This window comes from Triturus cristatus, chromosome 4_1 (assembly GCF_964204655.1).
Source record: "Triturus cristatus chromosome 4_1, aTriCri1.1, whole genome shotgun sequence".
In the NCBI taxonomy this organism is placed as follows: domain Eukaryota; kingdom Metazoa; phylum Chordata; class Amphibia; order Caudata; family Salamandridae; genus Triturus; species Triturus cristatus.
The window spans coordinates 1,268,092,832-1,268,113,393 of NC_140585.1; the positions used below are offsets into that span (position 1 = coordinate 1,268,092,832).

Below are 20,562 nucleotides of genomic sequence, written 5' to 3' on the forward strand. Positions count from 1 at the left end.
AGGGCGGCTCTGGAGACCAGAGGTCGGCCTGTGAGTGCATTGATTAACAAGCACTTGCAATGCAATAGGTCTCGCATTTATGCAAGTTTAAGCTATTGGCATTGTAAATGACAATGCATTTTATTTATGTTTTAAAAACAAAAATAAAAGGCAGTCATTTGCAATGTCAATAGCTCAAGCTCGCATAAATGCGAGACCTATTGCATTGCAAATGCTTGTTTTAATAGTGACTTATACTCTGCATGACTGCTATTTTACAGTCGAAATCTAAAGAAGGTTGTCCAAGTCAGGGTCACTTGCTTCTCAAAAAGAGTGCTGAACCCATTCATATATCTACTTGCATATAGTGTTCCCTGGGTCATAGGTGGGCCAAGGAATAGGCGCTTTAATTCTTAGAAGCTACCAGTTGTTCCAAAATAAGTAGAGAATACTGTAAAAAACGTGGGCTAAATGTATTGACGTTTACAAGGCCTTACTCCACAGCTTCAGCATTTTTGTTAACACAGGATCCGGTGCTGGGAGGTTGATTTTCTGCATTAATGACTAATGTATGTATTAGAGGTCCACAGGTGGGCTTTGCCAGGGATTTCAAAATGGGGGGTGGGCTGCCATTCAATGATCTCAAATCAGGGGTGCCTACCCTACTCCATGTGATTATGGATACTATTAGTCTAACCTTGGCTTTTTCTTCTGCATCATTGCCATCAGGTGTGTGTTAATCGAATATCACACAGAAAGCGTTCAATTTTCACATTAAAACTCTGGAATGGAAACACAGCATCTATGGTGATATTGAGTGAAGTGGTCATCCTACTGCCTCCTAAAGTGGATGGCTGTGACCCATGATTTATACCATTTTCATATTCATAGATCCAATAGCCCATATTTAATTCTGAAGTTCATAACATTGAGACACATCTGTTACAAAGGCATTGGAATCATCGAAAACTATAATGTACATGGCCATATCTGCATTTGCGTTAAGACCATCTTAATACACATGCAATTCCCCACAATGTATAATGATGCTACTCGATTGTGTAGCAGTGTCTTGTGACACGCCACCTGGAGGTATTCCTTATCCTATGGATCTGCCATGCAGCTGTGCTATTAACCTGAGGACTGACTTCACATGTATAATCAGGGACATTTTTCAGTGAATAATTTTAGATGCACTTGCGGCTTCCTGTGTGGTGAAATGAACATCACAATTGCCTGTGCCTGTCAGAAGAACTATCATCCTGGACTTCTGCAACATCTGAATGGCTTGTTGCCTCATACCAGCAAACCTACAGGAAAATGCATACATCCCCACAGAAGCCGTAAATCTTGCATGGGTACCAGAATGCAATGTCCTGAAATTTTTTGTTTGCCTCTGTTGCAACCATATTTATGTATTGTGCCATCTGCCTGTAAAACAAAACATGTGTCTAATTTGTCCTGTTCACCTACAGGCTGCTACTTAAGGCATCTGCCACATCAACTGGGCATGACCAAGATTATTTACCACCTAGTACAAGAAAACTTTCTTCTGGGTGAGTGATAACTTTTTCTACCTTTCAGTTTTCAACCATGTGCAAGAAAATATAGCTCAGTGTTGGAATTCAATGTGATTTCACCACATTCTCTTTAAAACCAGTTAGATGCCTATATGCATACTCCATTCACAGTAGCCTTGTATACTGCCACTTCAGAAATTAGCAGACATCACAGAAATATTTGAACACCATTGGAATGTTTATTTTTTTTTAATCAATAAAAGAGGTATATTAGCATAATGTTCTTGACACATGAATTTCAGCCAATTTTGTGCTTCTTTTCGACCAAAGTGCCATTACTTATTCTTAAGATCGATAATGGTTGTCAAGCTTCTCCCAGATTTAAAAGGTATTACATCCTGCTAGCCAGTCATCCGATAATTGTGAAATCCAGTAAACTGATAATCCTTGTGCTCCCACATGACATTGCTTCTCTTACTGCCCATTTTGTGGTAAATGGCTCAACCACTTCCAGAAGTAGATGTTTTATTCATTATTGGTTTTTGCCTGAGTGGTTCTTTGGTTGCTTTTTCTTTCAGTGCTAACAGTGCCCCTTGGTCACAGTCTATCAGTCTCCTATGTGAGGTAATCTGCAGTCATCACTGGGTAAATTGGCCCAGCCATCCCCGACTTGGTGTAATGGCAAGCGGTGGCAGCAGAGAATTTAAGCGAGTAATTGTTATTGAGAGGTAGCATGTATGCAGTTTACAGGGGATGCACATGTAACAGCCATAGAAGTATTTATACAACATGATAAATGGAACACCGCATGCACAGTTTATGGCTTAAAACAGACATTTATAGGAAAAAAATTAAATGTACTCATGAACAATACTCCTATGGACCACCAACTTAGATCTTGTATACCAAAACTTACCATGTTTCCAGGGGTTGGGTTTGGTCATCCATGCAGGTGATGTACGACCAGTCACACTATTTGGCTTTTGTTCTGTTAGAGCACTGGAAATTCGGAGACAAAGAGGAATGGTCAAACTTTAACAGAATGAATATGAATGTCAATAGGAGACTGTCAGACAAATAACATTTTGTATGTCAGAACCCTGTAGCTTCTCTACGACATGGAAGGGGGAAATGGTACTTCTACACAGACACCATAAATCAACTTCATTTCATCTTAACAAAATTGAAGGGTAGAAAGGCTCTTATTGGTATCGTTGAAGCCGCTATATAAATATATGAATTGCCCAAGTCTAGCAGGAAACAGGCAAAACACCTTTCCTGCATTTATACCAGTGCAGACATCATATTGGTGGGCATCAAAGTACTCACAATAGCTCACCCTGCTAGCAACAGCAGGATAAATATTTCCATAAAATATCTAAGGAGTTCATAAGAAGACTTCACATGATAGTCTTTGAAAGTGATCACATATTGATCTGCAGATATGATTCATGTTAAGAAAATTATGTTTAAAAAGGACAAGTACAATAATACAAATATTTTGTGAAATAAAAGGATACCACACTTCGTCTATTTCTGGGATAACAAAAAAGCATCATCTTTCTCTACACATATTCTTTCCAAATTAGCATCTATGTCCCTAGGGCCTTCCAACGTAGCACCAGTGGATGTTCAAAGTAGATGGGAAATATCCAGATATTCCAAAATATAAATGCTCTCCTAATTGGCTCTACAAATTGCAAGAGCCACTTGTGAGTGGATAGTACTCATTCCCTCAATAAGCGAATCACATATTTTTATGGCGTGCTAAGTACATTGGACAAGAGAAAAACAGTATGCCTCAGACTCTTTACTGCTAGCGCAGAAGGGGCAGGTCTTTGTCAGGGGGCTTGAAGGTCCCCAAGACTGTGTAAATGATCACAATGGAAACATTTGATCAGACACTATACCAATTGCCTCAGATCTCAGAGCCATAAATGGCTTTGGCCTCAGTGTCGGCTCTGTCGACTTCTAAAGTAGGTGATATTGACCTACCGTCAAAACGTTTTGCTAAGTGTAGACCTGGAGATGAGTATTGTTCTGGCAGATTAATGCAAATAAAAAAATTGTCAATCCTTTGTAGAATTGCCACATATCCTAAATGCGAGAACATTTCACAACAGACACCTCCAACTGAGAGTGATCCAGTTGTGGAGTACCTTGATAAGATTTATGCAGCTAATTATCAGGTAATTTGATGTTGCTGGAGTTAACTGATTCCCCTTGACCTTGCAGAGTGTGGTAAATCTTTCCCATGAGTTCTTCAGGATAAGTAGAGTTCCAGCAACAATAATAGCATCTTCAAAGAGCAGAGTGGGGATTTCTTTCCCTATGAGACTTGCAGTATAAATGCAGTTCATGTATAAATGCATTGGGGGTGAGGGAGCACGCATCCGGGCCTTAACGCTTGACTGATAGAACTAGCATTTGCAATGCAATGTCTCGCATTTGTTAAAGTTAGAGCTGTTGGTGCTGAAAATAATGTTTTATACTTTTGTTTTTTTTATTTGCAGTGGTGTTATTATATTTGCATAGCACTATTGCTAATGATATAAAAAAGCAAAAGTGAAAAACATTGTAATTTTCAAGCCAACAGCTATAACTTTAACAAACGCGAGACCAATTGCATTGGAAATGTAATCGTCTCGCATTTGTTGGAGGTAGAGTTACAGGCATTATAAATGAGAATGTTTTTTTACCTAGCCAAGTCGCAGGGTGCAGTACCATATGTGGCCAAAAGAGGTCCCATGAGACCTTTTTTGGGCACGCATGATACTGAACCCTGCAGAAGATATGGTAAACCCACCCTACTCATAATGCATAGCATGCAAGGCAGTACCACCAGTACATTCAAATAGCTATGTCCATATATACAATTAGTATCTTTAAAATGAGACAAAAGAATAATATTAATTCTGGATTAGGTTGTACTCTGTGTAGAGATGAAGGGAAATGTATAGAAGGTCTCATATAAATGGGGGATGTATTGGTGAGTAATGTAACCACTGCCAGCCTTGCTGAGGACCAAGCATGTGTCCTGCCTGAAGCCCTTTAAGAAAATAGTGCTCGGAGGCTGTATTTAAAACCATGGGAGTAACAACACATGTAACAGGAGGTGTCCTCTGGGATGTTACAAGAAGAGACAAGGAAGTACTAAGGAGGGATTAATACTACTGACCAATGAAAAGCTACAAAGGACCGGGACAGGAGCCATTTAATAAGATGGGTGGGGCTTTATGCTAATTTCCTGAATACAGCATGTCTCGACGAGACAGTGCAAGCGCTGCCTAGGCCAGACCTAAAAACAATTGTTAGTCTCTTTTTCTGTCCCTCTCTGGTACAATTGTACTCCTGTAGATGGATCAGGATGTAATCGGTTTAGTGGTCACTGAAGATCAAAAGCAGATTTTAAACCACAACAACAATATACCAAGATTGCTGTTTACAATTTCCATGCTTGTCAATTAGGATGTGTACTCTAAAAACTTGATTTACTGCAAGTGATTTTCCTAGAACAGCTAGCCTGATGTTTAAATAGGACATCATTTATCATACAGGTCAAAATCATTCTGCCAAATTGTTTTGGTTGTTATTAATTAAACTGAATAGACTCATTTAAGTGATAACTATCACTACTCTTCTTAGAACTGGCCTCTTGTTGGCAAATAAAAACCTGGGCTTAAAGCAGCTTGTTGCTTACCATTGATTGGCCTTTTTGACACTTCTTTGCTTGCATCCTATCCCTCTCTTAGTCTTCTTAACATCCTTTTGAATGGATGACTTGTATTCTTCCACTGCTCACATTCAATAAACTGCTTTTTTCTTTTAGCACTCCATAACAGTGCCCATGTTTTCCATTTTTCTTCTCATGTGCTGGTTGCCACCCCACCAAATACCTGCCCCCCCTGCGCTTCTTGATGCTCCCTTAATCCTCTATGCAAGCACGTCCATTGCGTTGTCAACCAATCCTTTTTTTTTTCCAGCTTTCCCCAGGCCCAGCCACAAACGTCTCTATTTTTGCCTCCCCCCGCCACCTTCCCAAAGCTTTCGTTCAAAGTGCCCAAAAAGTTTGAATACATTTACTGGAATCTTATCTGGTCCAGAAGGCACACTCCCACTTTCAGCTCAAAATCACCAAAAGGGCGTCCTCTGTGGTGAATTGTGCTGATGGACTAAGGGTGTAATGAATCCTGATTTGTTACACTTGTAAAAAATTATGATGTTAAGCATGTTGGGATACCCGATACCGACCACCATAGAAAGGGTTCTCCTGGGCATCCTCGAACACCAAGGCTGATAAGGCCATTATGTGGGCACGTATAGGAGCCGCGAAAGTAACAATCGCGGCAGCATGGAAGAAAAAGGCAGCTCCCACTATCACTATGGCATTCCCGGCTCTGGAAGCTATTCTTCACACTTGATCATACTGATGATGCTACCTCCAAGAGGCGCGGATCTCTCACAGCTCCTCAACAAGGAGGAACTCAAGTGGATTTTACGAACTGGCAGCATACACACTGGCCTCAATCATCTTGAGGATTGGACTTGTTAATTTAACCTGCCTTACTGTGCCGTTTTGTCACCTCTCTGATAACTCCAGACTCTCTGTACAATATCAGTAATTGGTCTGTAAACCCCCTGGTGCTTAATTATTTTTCCTCTATCTTTCTTACATCTCTTTCTGACTCTTTTATGTAGTGTCTTGCATAATCTAAGCATAATTATCACTTCCATAACATTCACGCTATACTAGTTACTTCTCATTCACCACTACAAAATGGCTGCCGCCTTTCCGCAACCTTGTCAGTCCTTTATTTTCCTTATTTTCTTGATTCTGTCACATGACCTCCTCTTCCAATTATCTCCCTGCCCATATTAACTGCCTCCTCACCGGCAACTCCTTACTTCAGATCCTCAATTCCGACAGGCAAGACATGCTGTAGCAGAGGCTGTTCTAAGGTTAGCGTGCCCTGCACCCAATTCCACTTGCCTCACCTCCTTACTACCCAAATACTAAATCTCCACAAACTTTTGTTTAGATTGGCCTCAGCCCCATTCCTTGTCACTAGAGACCGCAGACGCTGCTCACAGGTTACTGGCTTGCCATCCCCGATATACAGGAGCCCACTGCAATAGGTAAGCTTTGTTGGGCCTGCAATTGGTACTGTCCCACCCACCTTGATCTCACCCTTCTTAATTGGCCACTCTCCTTCATTTAGGCCACTCTGATTCCGAGACCACTCCACAAGCATTTCAAACGCCTCCTTTAAGCTGTTACAGCCTTTATTAGGTAAGTTATTTTCCTCCTTCGGCACCCTGCCAATTTCTATGTTATTCTCTTAGATCCACATCACTTGTTATTTTTCACAAAGTTTGACTCTGACCCAGCATCCAACTGCACAGACCGCGGCCGTCTGCATCCTTTACTCTCCTTGTACTTGGCCTGGACTTCTATTCGGTCTTTGCCTGAAACAGACCTCCAAATCACTCTGACCTGGATCTAGGTATTACTTTAACTATCTTTTGCTTGCTGCCCTCAAGCACTCTACCCACTGGCACCGATTTTACACGCACTTCACCAGTGAATGCGTTTGCCACTTTTTAAATTATTCCTCGTTTCTCTAATGCAATCCCACGCCCATTTTGCTTTCAACACCAGCGTTTTACTGGCACTCCGCTAGTTTTGTGGGTTTTTCACCACTTACCACTCTCTCTACCGTATTGCGCGTCTTATCACCGCACACGTATGACTATGACTTTTAGCAAACATTACTCTTGCTTAGCAATTTTATATGTTCTGCTCACTTCTCCGTTATCATTGTACTCAGGTGCGATCCTCTTACGTTGGCCTGACGTACACTGCCCACACCAGCACCAAAGTTGTTTTCAAAATAGTTTTTCGCCCGAGCTAACTTTCATATGTCTTTCTTTTTTCATCCTTTATTCCCTCCTAAGGTTTTATTTATTACAGGTGAAATGTATAGAGGCATACCATTGTTAATGTCCTAATGATGATCCTATATATTTTGTAAGGATCGAAACTCCGTCGACTTGTTGTACGCCATATACACCTCTTTAATACTTATATGTAATGGTGTCTCCACTATAATTTGTTTGTCCGACCAAAATGTGTCTCATCCAAACAATTTACTCTGACTGAGCCTTTTTGTTTCATGTTGTACGTCATTCCCACTAAGTTGGATACAGGCTTATGTCCCACTTTATTTGTTTCTTGCTGAATTTTGTGTATATTTAAGCAACTATATATTAAAAACACCTGTCCGGCTGGATAGCTGTAAAATATAGTACTGATTGGGTCTATATTTCTTGCTTGCTCTCATTAATCCTTGTCTAGGGACCACTGTCTTTAGAAATAATTGATTACCCAAGGTCCCTGACCAACCTTATTTGGGTTCCCTTGTTCTTCATAACATGTCCATTCCTACTAAAGCAAAGGCAAAACCGAAGGTCAAAATTAAGGTCTTAAGGTGGCTTTCAATGCAATTTATCACTTCAATGTCTTCTACGATGTGCCAATTGGTGCAATAATAGGATGTAATCAATGGTACTGCTTGACAGAGCTAAAAGTGAATTGTGCAGGAATATCCAAATTGAGCTTGCCATTGAACACAAGCAGACCATGCAAAAGTGTTAATACATCCAGCTGTGGAGCAGATCTAGAAGGGTACCTGACCACAGGCGGGAGAACTTTGGGCATACCCCAGAGTAATTCTTCCTTAGGAGCTACACTTAACCCCAATAGGCTCCAATGTGGTATTGAAATCACCTGCAACCATTAGTACATTTAGAGAATGTCCTTTTGCAGTGTGATCGGAGTCCTTGAGGAATTCATGAAATCTTGCTAATGTGGGGGATTCTACATTATGCTCAAGGGCTCAATTATATACATATTCAATATTATTAACATTGTCATAAAGCAAAGTGAGCTCAAGGTGTCTCATAGTATGGATTCTGAGGGATGAACAGTTTAGAACAACTTTAAACCATATAGTCAACCCACTCAATGGATGACCTCATAAGCTTGGTGTTGCCTCAGTGGTTTAGCCCTCATAAAACATTGAGAAACTGCTCAAGTTTCCTGGATAACACAGGTTTGATAATTCTTGATGCACTTACTCCATTCTACAGCTCATTCTTTCTATGACAGAAGCACTATGTTCCCCGCGCCCAAACCTTCATGTGAGAATTATGCCCCCTCATTCCAGTGGAGCAGCCTTTCGAGCGTTTTCTGCTATTGTGTTTAAATTCATTGGGGGATTGTTGCCATATCTCTGCCCCATTTGTATATTTTGCGCAAACTTGCACAATGGCTGCAGCCAGTCCATTTGAGCAAGCTCTGAGATGCTATTGACTATTCCTCTATGCATGGCAGGGATATCCAAAATATGTTCTGGCGTAAGATGGCATGAGCTCTTTGTTTCGTGGTTTTGCTAGTGTTTTACTGCCACTTACCAAAACTCCATACTAACAAACCTTCTGCTGGAACGTGGCTCCTAATTTCCAGATGGATTTAGTGAAGTTGCTCACCATGTGAGCGGATTCTTCTGGCCCAATATAGATCTAATCGAATAACTGAATAGCAGTGCCTGTCATGATGTACCCAGTTAATTGATTTATTTAACAGGGGCTCTTGATTGCCCTTATAATCCAGTGGGAACATTTTAGGACTCCACCATTAAATCGGATGAGTCCACCTCTCACTTCCCCCACCCGAGGGTATTTAAACAATAACAGTGACCTATGGTTAAAAATGTTTTGTGAAGCCGAAGGTGCTGTGGTAAGCTTTTTTTTTTTTTAAAAGCATTACTTTATTTGGAGCCTTGTATATAGGGCCCTGTATCAGAATAAGTAGAGCCCTCCTTGATAAAGTGTGATGGGCGACATATGCAGCAATTACATCACCTATTGAGTTATGCCAGGGGATGTAGCTTCAAGCCTCCAATGTTAGAAAGACTTTCACATAATACAAATGCCAACCAGTAGAGGGGCCTGCCCTGAAAATCACTTTTCGATCATTGCTGGCTGATCGCTTTGATATGCGTTTTTTCAGCATAGTCTCTTAGAGATGATGATGGATTGCTTCAAGCAGGTCATGGAATCTCACTAATTTACATCCTTTGATGCCACTAAAGGCACAATTCTTCCTCCTCTTTCTAATCTTCTTGAATGTGCAGAAATGATTATTAAAGCCAGTGATTCGCAGTTGTATGCTCTTCTTTCCTCTCAACTAAGTCCACTAATAGGGAAGTAATTGGAGCATGTAATAGATCCAATGGCTGGCAGAACATTCAGCCACTCTTTTCCCACATTAGGAAAGCATTAATAGCAGCAGATGGTCCGTTTAGTGTTCAGATGTCAATAAGGAGTATTGCAGTTCAAGTGTGGTAAAAGATTTCTGTACGTTTACTCTCCTTACTACTGTAACCATATTGGGACCTTTACGATTCGATAATCTGCAGCATTCCATTTACCACAGAGGCAATGATCCTCGGATGAATCTTTCTCCGCCAATAGGAGGGGTGGAAATTAGGGTGAACAAACACCACATTAGCTGTCCAATGAGGACCATAAATTGGCAGCTAACTCACAAATTTGAAACCAGATTTAAGTACACTACTCTCAAGATCATGCTGTAGAAATAAAGAACTGCAATAGGAGGACCCAGCCTCCTTAATATGTTAAGTCGGACTAGAATTAAGCAAACCAAACGTTTTGTTATGGCCGCACACAGACTAAAGAAACAGAACATGATATTCCATAAAAGCTAGCTGATTTTCCATACAAAGCATTTAAATCATTGGGAAATTGCACAGTTTCAATGGAAAAACCAACCAGCCCCAATAATAGACTCAGACAGATATTGAATGAATTTTGTTATTGTATTAGAGATTCAAAATTCATGACAAAAAGCCATCTTAAGTGATCTGGTTAAATCAATTTACAGAGTTACAGAGTCCCACTACCATTAATGGCAGAAGGGCAGTCCATTTATCTAACAGATCACGATTCTAAGGAAAAACTGAAAAAGTTCTGATATAAAGTCCACTAAGGGAGAGTCCATCAGTTTGGGACACAAGAAATAAGGAAAAATTATTATTATTATTTTTTTTTTTTTGAAACCGTTTATTACAAATCTCAAGAATATACAAATATGGGCCCACAACCTTCCGGCAGGCCGCTAGGAATGGCAGAAACATATGGCATACGTTCATAGAACACTTGGCGTTACAAAGGAGCATAAGCAGGAGTTATCAACATCATGGGCCACAGCCATAATACCCCACAGTACGGTTTCATTTTATACAAACAACAAGAAAACAACACCCACAAGGCTACCCACAGTCGAAAGTAGCAGCACGTGCTCCCCAATGGGGAACCCCAACTATCCAGAGGAGTCCAAAGAGGGGAAGGGAAACAGAGCGAGGACTGGGGGAACCCTGTGCCCGGGGCTAGGGGAAGGAGTCAGCTAAGGGGACGGGGCTGGTGAGGCAGCAGGCAGCAACGGTGGCGCGCAAATACTCCCACGGTAGGTGTTCCAGGGGCCCCACACTTTCACCCATGTCCCAGGCTTACCCCTCGCCACATACACCACCTTTTCTCGAAACATGCACCAGTCCATGTGCTCTTTCCAGGCCGACACCGCCGGGGGGTTCTGGGATCCCCACAGTTGCGCAATATCACGCTTAGCAATCATATATCCCAGAGTCACCCACCACGTTTGCGGAGCCGAGTAGTCAGTTGGTTCCCACACATTCAACAGGCATCTCCTCGCTTCCGGCAGCAGCGCAACACGCGTAACCACTCGCAGGACCTCGTGCACACCGCGCCAGAATCGCTCCACCTTCGGGCATTCCCATAAAATATGCAGGAAGGTCACCACGGCACCACAACCACGCTTACACAATCCATCCTCAGTATAGCCCATACGCTGAAGCCTTGGCCCCGTCATGTAGACCCGGTGGAGTATCTTAAGCTGGACGAAGCGAAGGCGAGCCGGTATAGCCACCTCCTTCGGAGAGGCCACCGCGGAGGTCCAGTCCTCATCGTCCAATTCCAGACCGTCGGTAACCCAAGCCTCGCGAAGGCCAATCAGCAAGCCCGATCGATCATTAATCAGTTTTTTATAAATAAGGGAGATCGTACTGTCTGGGACGTGGCCATCTAGCACTCTATCCTCCAGGGGGGAAGACTCCGGGATGGAGGCGACGTCTGGGAAGACGGAGCCCAGTGCATGACGGATCTGCAGGTATCGAAAGTATTCACTGCCCTGCAACTGAAACTCCGTCTGCAGCATCTCGAATGTTTTAAATCCTCCCCTCGACCAGAGATCCCCCACTTTACTGATGCCTATCATGTCCCATTTCTCGAAGCCCTTCGAGGTCCAGAGAGAGCCCAACTTCTCAGATGCATACATCGGTGACGCCCGGGTCAAACGGTCCTTCCACCCCATAGCTGCATTAGCCGCATGCCATACTCTGACCATGACACGCGTAGGTCCCGTCAAGCGAGCGTCGGGCGCGCCAGAGTAGAGCGCTCGATTGTAGTCGCCACCGGGCAGTAGCATCTTGTCCATCTCAAATGCCGGGTTCAAGGCGGGCCCATAGAGGCCATGGTTAATTGCAGCTAGCTGGGAGGCCCAGTAATACCGTTTAATATCCGGGAGGGCAATCCCCCCGTCATACCATGGGAGCGTCAACTTCGCCAGGGCAATGCGCGGCCTCCCGTCCCAGAACAGGCGGCGCTGTAAACTCTCCACCTCACGGAAGTAGCGCGCCGGGACTGGGTCCATAGTGTTCTGGAGAGCATATAAGAAACGTGGCAACGACATCTTAAACAACGCCGCCCGGACGAGCGGCGAAAGCGGCAGGCGCCGCCAGCGCACGACGTCCTCCTTCAAGCGCTGGAGAGGGGGAAGCAAGTTCCGCTCGTAGCGGGCCTCTGGGTCCAGAGTAATGTAGACACCCAGGTATCGAAACCCCTGAGAGGCAATTTGAATCGGACAACCCCGCGGAAGGACAGGAGCCTCCCCAGAGAGCACATACACGCATGATTTAGCCCAGTTGATGACCAGGCCTGAGTTCCGGCCGAATGAACGTAAAACATCAACCAGGACTATGAGTGACTTACGTGGGGAGGCTAGGTACAAAAGGATGTCGTCAGCGTATAGGGACACACGGTCCTCATACTCGGGGGTCCAACGGAGACCACGGATGGAGGGGTGCCACCGCAGCCACTCCGCCAGGGGCTCCAAGGCCAGCGCAAACAGGAGCGGCGACAAGGGGCAGCCCTGTCGCGTGCCCCGGCCCAGCTCGAATGGGGCCGAAACTCTTCCATTCACCACCACCTGCGCCAATGGGCCCGAATACAACAATTTGACCCAACTGATGAAGCCCGGGCCGAATCCAAACTTCGCCAGCATCGCCCAAATGTATGGCCACTCAAGCGTGTCAAACGCCATAGTGGCGTCTAAGGACGCCAAAATGGCCGGCTCCCGCACGAATGGGACACGTGCGAGCACCCCGTGCAAGCGCCGCAGATTAAGGGCCGTGTTGCGATGGGGGATAAAGCCGGACTGGTCTTGGTGGACCAGGTCGCCCACCACGCCGACCAGCCGATTGGCCAGCACCTTGGCGAGAATTTTGGGCTCCGCATTCAAGAGCGAGATAGGCCGATAGGATGTGACCCGGTCCCGAGGCCTCCCCTCCTTGTGGATCACCACGATAGTAGCCAGACGCTGGTCCGGCGGGAGGGAGCCCAGCGAGTGGGCCGCCAGGAACATCGCGCGGAGGTGGGGTGCCAGTACATCTGGTCGCAACTTATATAACTCGATAGGGATGCCATTCGGGCCCATGGCCTTGCCAGAGGCAACCGAACGTATGGCGAGGGCAATTTCGTCGGATGTAGGAGCGGCATCCAGCGACACCCTGTCCTCCTCCGAGAGGGAGGGCAGCGCGATATCCCTAAGCAGGGAATGGGAGTCCTCCTCCGAGCAAGGAGAGACCGGAGAATACACCTCGCGGAAATAATCCGCGAAACAGGAGACAATTTCTTCTGGCTCGGTGACTCACACCATCCGTCCTCTCAATCAGCGGGACCACACGATTCACTCTCTCCTTTTTATCCAACCACGCTATCAGTTTGCCCGCCTTATCACCCACATCATACAGTCGCCCCTGTTGCTCCCTACTGAGGCCCCTGGCCGCCTCCGTAACGAGGGCCCTGTAGGCCGCCTGCTTAAGTTGTAGGACATGTAGTGCAGCATCCGTCACTCCGCCTTCTAAATCACCCTCCAATTCAGCAATTTCGGCCTCCACCCGGGTAACCTCCTCCCGCTCGCGCCTCCGGGCATGGGAAATAAGGGACAGGGCCTCTCCTCTGAGAACTGTCTTGAAGGCTTCCCACAAGGAGATAGCCGAAGGGACGGACCCCACATTCTCATCAAAGTATCGCTGCAAGGATTTAATCACATCAGCGCGAATGGTGGGGTCGCGCAGGTACCAGGCATTGATGGGAACTACCCTGCCCTCACCCCTCGGAAGGACATCAAAATGGAACAGGAGCGGGGAATGATCTGAGATACCCCGCGCCAGATGGCGCACCTCCCCCACACTCCCAGCATAGGCCGCCGGGACAAGGACATGATCAAGCCGTGAGAGGCTACCATGGGCCCCCGAGTGGAAAGTGTACTGCTGCTGCGTGGGATGTTTTAAGCGCCAGCAGTCCACCAATCCCAGTGTATCCAAGAGGCCGGATAGCCACGCCTGGGCCCGGGGGAGGTCCCTAGGGGGGTGACGATCCAGAGTCCCAGAAACCACCGCATTGAAGTCCCCCCCAACCACTAGGAGTCCCCCTGGAAGGCCCAGGAGGAGGCGCCCCAGGTCTGCAAAGGTGGTCGCCTGTAGCCCCGGTGGGACGTATACTGATACAAAGACCACTACTTTGCCTTCCATTCTCCCCACTAAAACAGCATAGCGTCCCCTATCATCATGGCGCACCTCATCAATTTCCAACGGGAGCGAGTTCTTCACCATAATGCCCACACCCCGTGAGCCCGACGTGAAGCCCGAGTGGGCCACCAAACGATAGCCACGCCGATTCATGGCACAAAAAGAGTTTCCAATAAGGTGTGTCTCCTGCAGGAAGACTACATCGGGTGAGATTCGTTTCAAATACTGCAGGACCACACCTCGTTTGATCCTATCCCCCAGTCCATTAACATTCCAAGACAACAAAGTCAAATCCCTACCCCCCATCACACACAGGAGCCATCAGTCGTCCCCCGGAGAGCACCTTAAAAACAATACAGAAAAGGGTTTGCCTTGTGGTATAAACGAACAACACCCCACCCCAACTCCCCCACCCCAACAGAACTCCCCCCCTCCCTGCACCCCTGCATGAGCCCAAACAGCCCCCCCAAAGTGCAGTGTGCCTGTCGCCCCATAGATGGTGAAACTAACTAGACCCCCAGAGGAGGCGGGAGAACCCCCAAGAGACCCCACACGACCTCCACAGGAGGAGACTTACTCGAACAGGCGAACAGTCAAAAGTGACATCAATTTTGTCCAGAGCGAGGCATAATATTAGTCCCTCAGTCCTGATCCGGCGGGCCCTCTCCCCCCACCGCTCCCCCCCACCCCCCCGATCCCGATCCCCAGGCAAGGTATCTAGCCAGTCCCCGGCTGCTTCGGGACGATCAAAAAAGTGCGTGCGGCCATCCAACTCCACCCGCAGCTTAGCCGGGAAAAGCATAGCGTACTTGAGATTTAGGTCCCGTAGACGACGTTTGACTCCGAGAAAGCTTAGTCTCTGCTTTTGGACCGCTGGGGTGAAGTCAGGATAAAAATTTATATCCATATTGTCGAGTCTGACCGGCCCCTGTAGTCTGGAGGATTGCAGGATAGCGTCTCTGTCCCGAAAGTTGAAAATCCGGGCGATGAGAGGCCTCGGGGGGGCCCCGGCCTTGGGCCTTCCCCCGGGAACCCTGTGGGCCCGCTCCACCGCGAAGAATTTACTCAGTCCCCGGGGCTGGAGGTGGGTGAGAATCAAGTCCTCCACGAATAGATCCGCCGCCGCCTCCTCACGTCCCTCAGGCACCCCGAGAATACGGACATTGTTCCTCCGGGCCCGATCCTCAGAATCCTCCAGGCGACGATCCATCAGCGCGCTCGCCTGGCCAAGCCGGCGCACCTCCTTTTGGAGGGCTGCCACATCCGTCGTGAGGCCTGATGTGGTGTGGGCCAAAGAATCGACCCGGTCATTAGTCTTGGATAGATCGGCCCTTACCAGGCCAACATCCACGAGGACCGAGTCAATTTTCTGCGCCAGTGTATCAAAACGCTGGTCCACCGAGGCCTTCATCTCAGCGATGGCGCCCATCACGTCCCGCAGGGTCAGATCCGCGGGCAGAGCAGGAGCATCAGTCGGGCCCTCAGGGGACCTACGCGGCACCTCGGGAGATCCCTTCTGGAGGGTATAGCGGTCCATGCTGTTAGACTGGTGGACTGCGCCACGTCGGGTCGATTTCACCTTTGCCCGATCTCCATCTTGCTTTGTGGACATGGTTCCAGTCCCACGGCCGTGCCAGGCACGTCGTAAAGGGCGGGCAAGCCGGTTCACGGGATCCGGGGGGGGGGGGGGGGTCACCACAGGGCCGCGGGGCAAGTCACAGCCGGCGGGCCGGCAGGGCACCCCAACGGGGCCACACCACCTCCCAGTGCCCCGCGACCCAACCTCGCCGAGACAGCAAGGAGGGTGCAAAAGCGAAAGTGAAAGTGCGGGGTACGCGAGCCGCCGCGCCCAGCCCGCCGCTGTTGTTGACTTTGCCTCCGGATCACCCCACAACTCCAATCCGGGGTCCGGCGTGGAGAAGGCCGCAAATCTCAATCGGTGCTACCGCCGGAGTCCGAGGTCCAATTTGGAAGCGGAAAGCGGGTGCCACCTCAGCTCGGGCTCACCAACACAGTCCCCTCATCTAGGACAGGATATTGTCAGGATATATGTAGGAGGTCGCGGAGGTCCTCGGGAGCCTCGCACCTACGCGGCCATCTTGGATGCGCGCTAGGCTCCTCCCCCGAAATAAGGAAAATTAAATGGTTCACCAAAGAAGGGTTTCAGTCCATCAGCTACCGACTGTAGCATTCAGAAAGCAGTCCAAAAGTAAAAAGCCAAAGAGGATGGGTATCAAAAAATAAATCGATCAGCATAGCGTTCTAGTCTTAAAGTAGGAAAAATCAGAATGGCGCTGCTCAAGAGGCTCAAGTAGCATCTGCTTTGCCCCCCCTTTGGGGTTTCTTCTTTTATAAAGTCTCTATAAAGTCCCAGTGATGTAGCATCACACGACTTTTGAAAGATTGCCATGTGCTCAGATTCACATGTCACCTAGGGCATTTGCAACTACAAGATAGTTTGCCATGCAAGTCATGAGAAGCAAGGGATTTAAAGCCCACATAGCCCTAACAACGATGAAAAAGAATACAAAATATCAGTTTGTAGTAACAAGTGAAATCCTGTTCCCACAGGAACAATTTAATGTGAATGTTGAACATTTAGGAACCTCGAATGTTATACATGTACTGAATAAAATGAGGCAACATTTTACTAGTTGCAAAAGAACCATATGAGGTCAAGGAATAAGTCAGCATTAGAGAAAAGCCGATTTGAAAAAGCCCTCAAGTTGGCATATCAAAATTTAAATGAAGTAAACTCTAAACCTATAGCAAATATAATACAATAAAATAAGTTCATGAAAATAAAGTAGAAGTTTCATCAAGTATTTTTATCACACGAAAATGACTAAAGTTAATAGCCTACTACCTCAATTTCTCAACTTTCACATGAGTATATAATTTTCAAAGTTCTTATTACAAAAATCTTTAATCTTTTATAAACTATACAATCGCAAGTATTATCAGTTAAAATTTCAAGTTCCTAACTAATATTTTTACAGTTTTGCACAGACTTTTCTACATGGTGCATTCTAACGGAAAGCAATAGAAACATTAGGCTACTTTATTAATAGCACATTATTTCATCAGCACATGCTAATAAACAACATGGTCATAAGTATTCTCATTAGAGCAGCTCATTTATATTTATTAGTATTGTTTTGCATATCTGCTTCTTCATCTTTTATTTCAAAGTACGCTTTTACGGTGCTTCTACTACACTTGTCTCGGTTTCATGCGTTATTATGTCTAATGTGTGAAGGGTACACTTTCAGCTTTTTGTGTCTAAAATCAGTAAATATGTCATGTATTATGATTTTTGAAATCTTGCGTCATCATGAGTAATACCAGTTTGCTTTGTTTCCACTTTGCGTGGTGTCACAAAAGTATGGGCTTCTTTTTCCCTTAATGACTTTGGGCCAAGTGGGTTTTAAGGTATAGTGCATCTTGTGTATAAAAGGGCAATGGCATCGGACACCCTATCTGAACTGGGCTTTGCACTACTAGCTTCCTTTTTGGGTGCCAGCAAAACTTAGTTGAGCCATTTAGTAAAGGCGTTCAACATAAAAGATTCTACTATGAGAATTTATGAAAGTTTGGAGACATGTGAGCCTGAGCCAAGATCGCATGTTTGTTTGTTCTTGTCCTTTGAATCAGAATTATATCGCCATTTCTTAACGGTGCTGTCTGAGAATGGCCATTTCAGTCCTTTCCCTAAAGCTTTAACATTTTACAAAAGTATGTAAGAGTCAACCAAAGTATTTACGTAATGGAATGGCTTAAGAAAAGATTTTTTAATTATTTTATTTTTTTTAATTTTATTGATAAATTTCAATACAGAAAACAGGTTATGCAATATATAGACAGAGCCACAAATACAGGGTATGTGAGCACCATATGCACAGTTATAAAAGCAGGAAGGCAATAGGACATGTCCGCAGTACCTGGTAATATTTCGTAAAATGTCCAGCCACATGGGCGAGTGCAGACAGCGGGGCACGGCGTTCAGGTCAGCTAGGTCTGAGTCAGTTACACAACACACCCCTATGGATTTCTTATTCGACCCCAGCTCTGCAGGTGAGTCAATTTGTTAGTCCTAAGTACACACCGCATTGCCCATTACCCAAATCGGTCCATTCTGATATTAGACCACCTCCCGTTGCCACAAGACGAGAAAGCACTGTCCCTTCTCCAACTGTCAGAACAGCAGTATGCTACGAGGGGGAGACCTCACCATCTGTTCCCACTACGATCGGGCCGTTCGGAGGGGACCCGTCAGCCCTAGTCAGCAAATACTGCGTTAGAGGACCCCATATATCCCGTGGACTAGAGGTACAGGGCACCATTTCCGCATATCGTGCAAGTTGTTCCTGACAGTACACCAGGTCCTCCATCCACTCCTTAAATTTAGGGGCCCGTCCCCTGCCCCATCTACAGGCCACCCTGCGTTTCGCTAGTAGCAGCGAAAGCGAGGCAAATCGGCGTCGTGCTTTTGGGATTTGTCTATCATAACCTAGTAGCGCAACTAAGGGGTCACAGCCTATCTGCAAGTCCGTCATCTCAGAGAGCGCTTCAAAGACAAGTCCCCAGTATTCCCTCACCCTCGGACACTCCCAGGCCAGATGAAGGAACCCAGCCCCCTCTCCTCCACATCTGTCACATCGAGCTGTATCGCGCAGGCCAAAGTGGAGCATCTCTGCCGGGGTGCAATATATACGCTGCAGGAATTTGTAGTGGATGATACGTAGCCTGGCGCTAGCCGATATTTCCGCAGTTTGGGAGCAACAGTGTTGCCACGGCTCATCCGTGATGTCCCTATTTAAGTCAGACTCCCAATGTACTTGTGCTTTGCTATGAGGGATTTCGCCCTCTGCTCGTATCATACGATACAAGCTGGACACCAGGTGCCCAGGGCTCGCGTTCTGTATCATCTGATGCAGTGGCTTCAATATCTCCGGCTCTCGCGGAAAGCTCGGGAAAATGGTCCACAGACCTTGTCGCAATCGGATATACAAAAACCGATCTAAAGGGGTGGGCTGCGTGGCAGCAAAAAATTGGGCGGGCGTAAAAATGTACCATTACAAAACAGATCTCCCCAAGTTTGTCTGCCCAATCTGACACTTAGCTGCCTGAAACCTGCCTCCTGCAGCAGGGACCATCGGGGGTGATACGTCAGAGGCAAGGTCGGGGAGTAGAGGGTTGATATCCCCAAGGTCTTCATAATGTAATGCCACGTATCCACCGTGCTTGTGATTGTAGTTGGCGCAGTGTGCCGAGAACTAGAGTGTGAGTGCAGCATTCCAGCGAGGGGAATCGGGTCCGCCGACCAGTGCTCCACCGCTACTTGCGGCATGCATGCCGGCGGGTGCACCCAATAGTAGGCGTAGGGAGCTTGGGCACAGGCGTGATAGAGCTCAAAATCCGGAATGTCAAATCCCCCATTCACTGCAGGCCTGGTAAGTACCCTCCACTGGATCCGCGATCTCCTGCCACCCCAAAATAGCCGTATAAGCTCAGAGCGCAAGGTTTTAAAAAATAGCCGGCCCGGATGGTAAGGGAGGTTGAGGAATAAGTATAGGAACTGTGGTAGTACCACCATTTTTATCAGTGACGCTCTACCAGCCATCGATCGGGGCAGGGCAATCCAGCGTGTGACATTGTCAGTAAGTCGACTCACGGCAGTGCCGTAAATTAGGCGGACCATTTCCTCCCTATCCCCCGGGACCTGAATCCCCAAATATCTCAAATCCGTGTCACACCAGGCGAGCGGGTAGTCCAGTGGGAATTTAACCGCTGCCGATGTCAAGGGAAAAATCTGCGATTTCTCCCAATTAATTTGGATTCCTGAGAGTTTCCCAAATATTATAAATTCCCGAAATAAGGGGTTCAGGTTAGTATGGGAGTCTCGGACGTACAGAGTCAGATCATCAGCATACATTGAAATCAGTATTTGTCGCAGGGGGCATCGGAGTGCTCTATCATTTTGATACTGCCTCAGTCTGCACGCCAGAGGTTCAATCGCTAGGGCGAACAGCAGGGGAGACAGTGGGCATCCCTGTCTAGTCCCTCTTGTGACGGAGAAGGCAGGCGACACCCGA

General features: G+C 46.5%; 1 protein-coding gene across 3 annotated transcripts in view; it reads right to left on the minus strand.

Annotated features, from left to right (window-relative positions):
• Window positions 1-20,562, minus strand: part of LOC146856562 (uncharacterized) — a 511,781-nt gene that overhangs the window by 185,161 nt on the left and 306,058 nt on the right. For all 3 annotated transcript variants that reach the window (XM_085654765.1, XM_085654767.1, XM_085654766.1), the window contains one exon: window positions 2,416-2,498. In XM_085654765.1, the coding sequence (XP_085510891.1) occupies window positions 2,416-2,498 (83 nt within the window). The remainder of the gene's footprint in view (window positions 1-2,415; window positions 2,499-20,562) is intronic.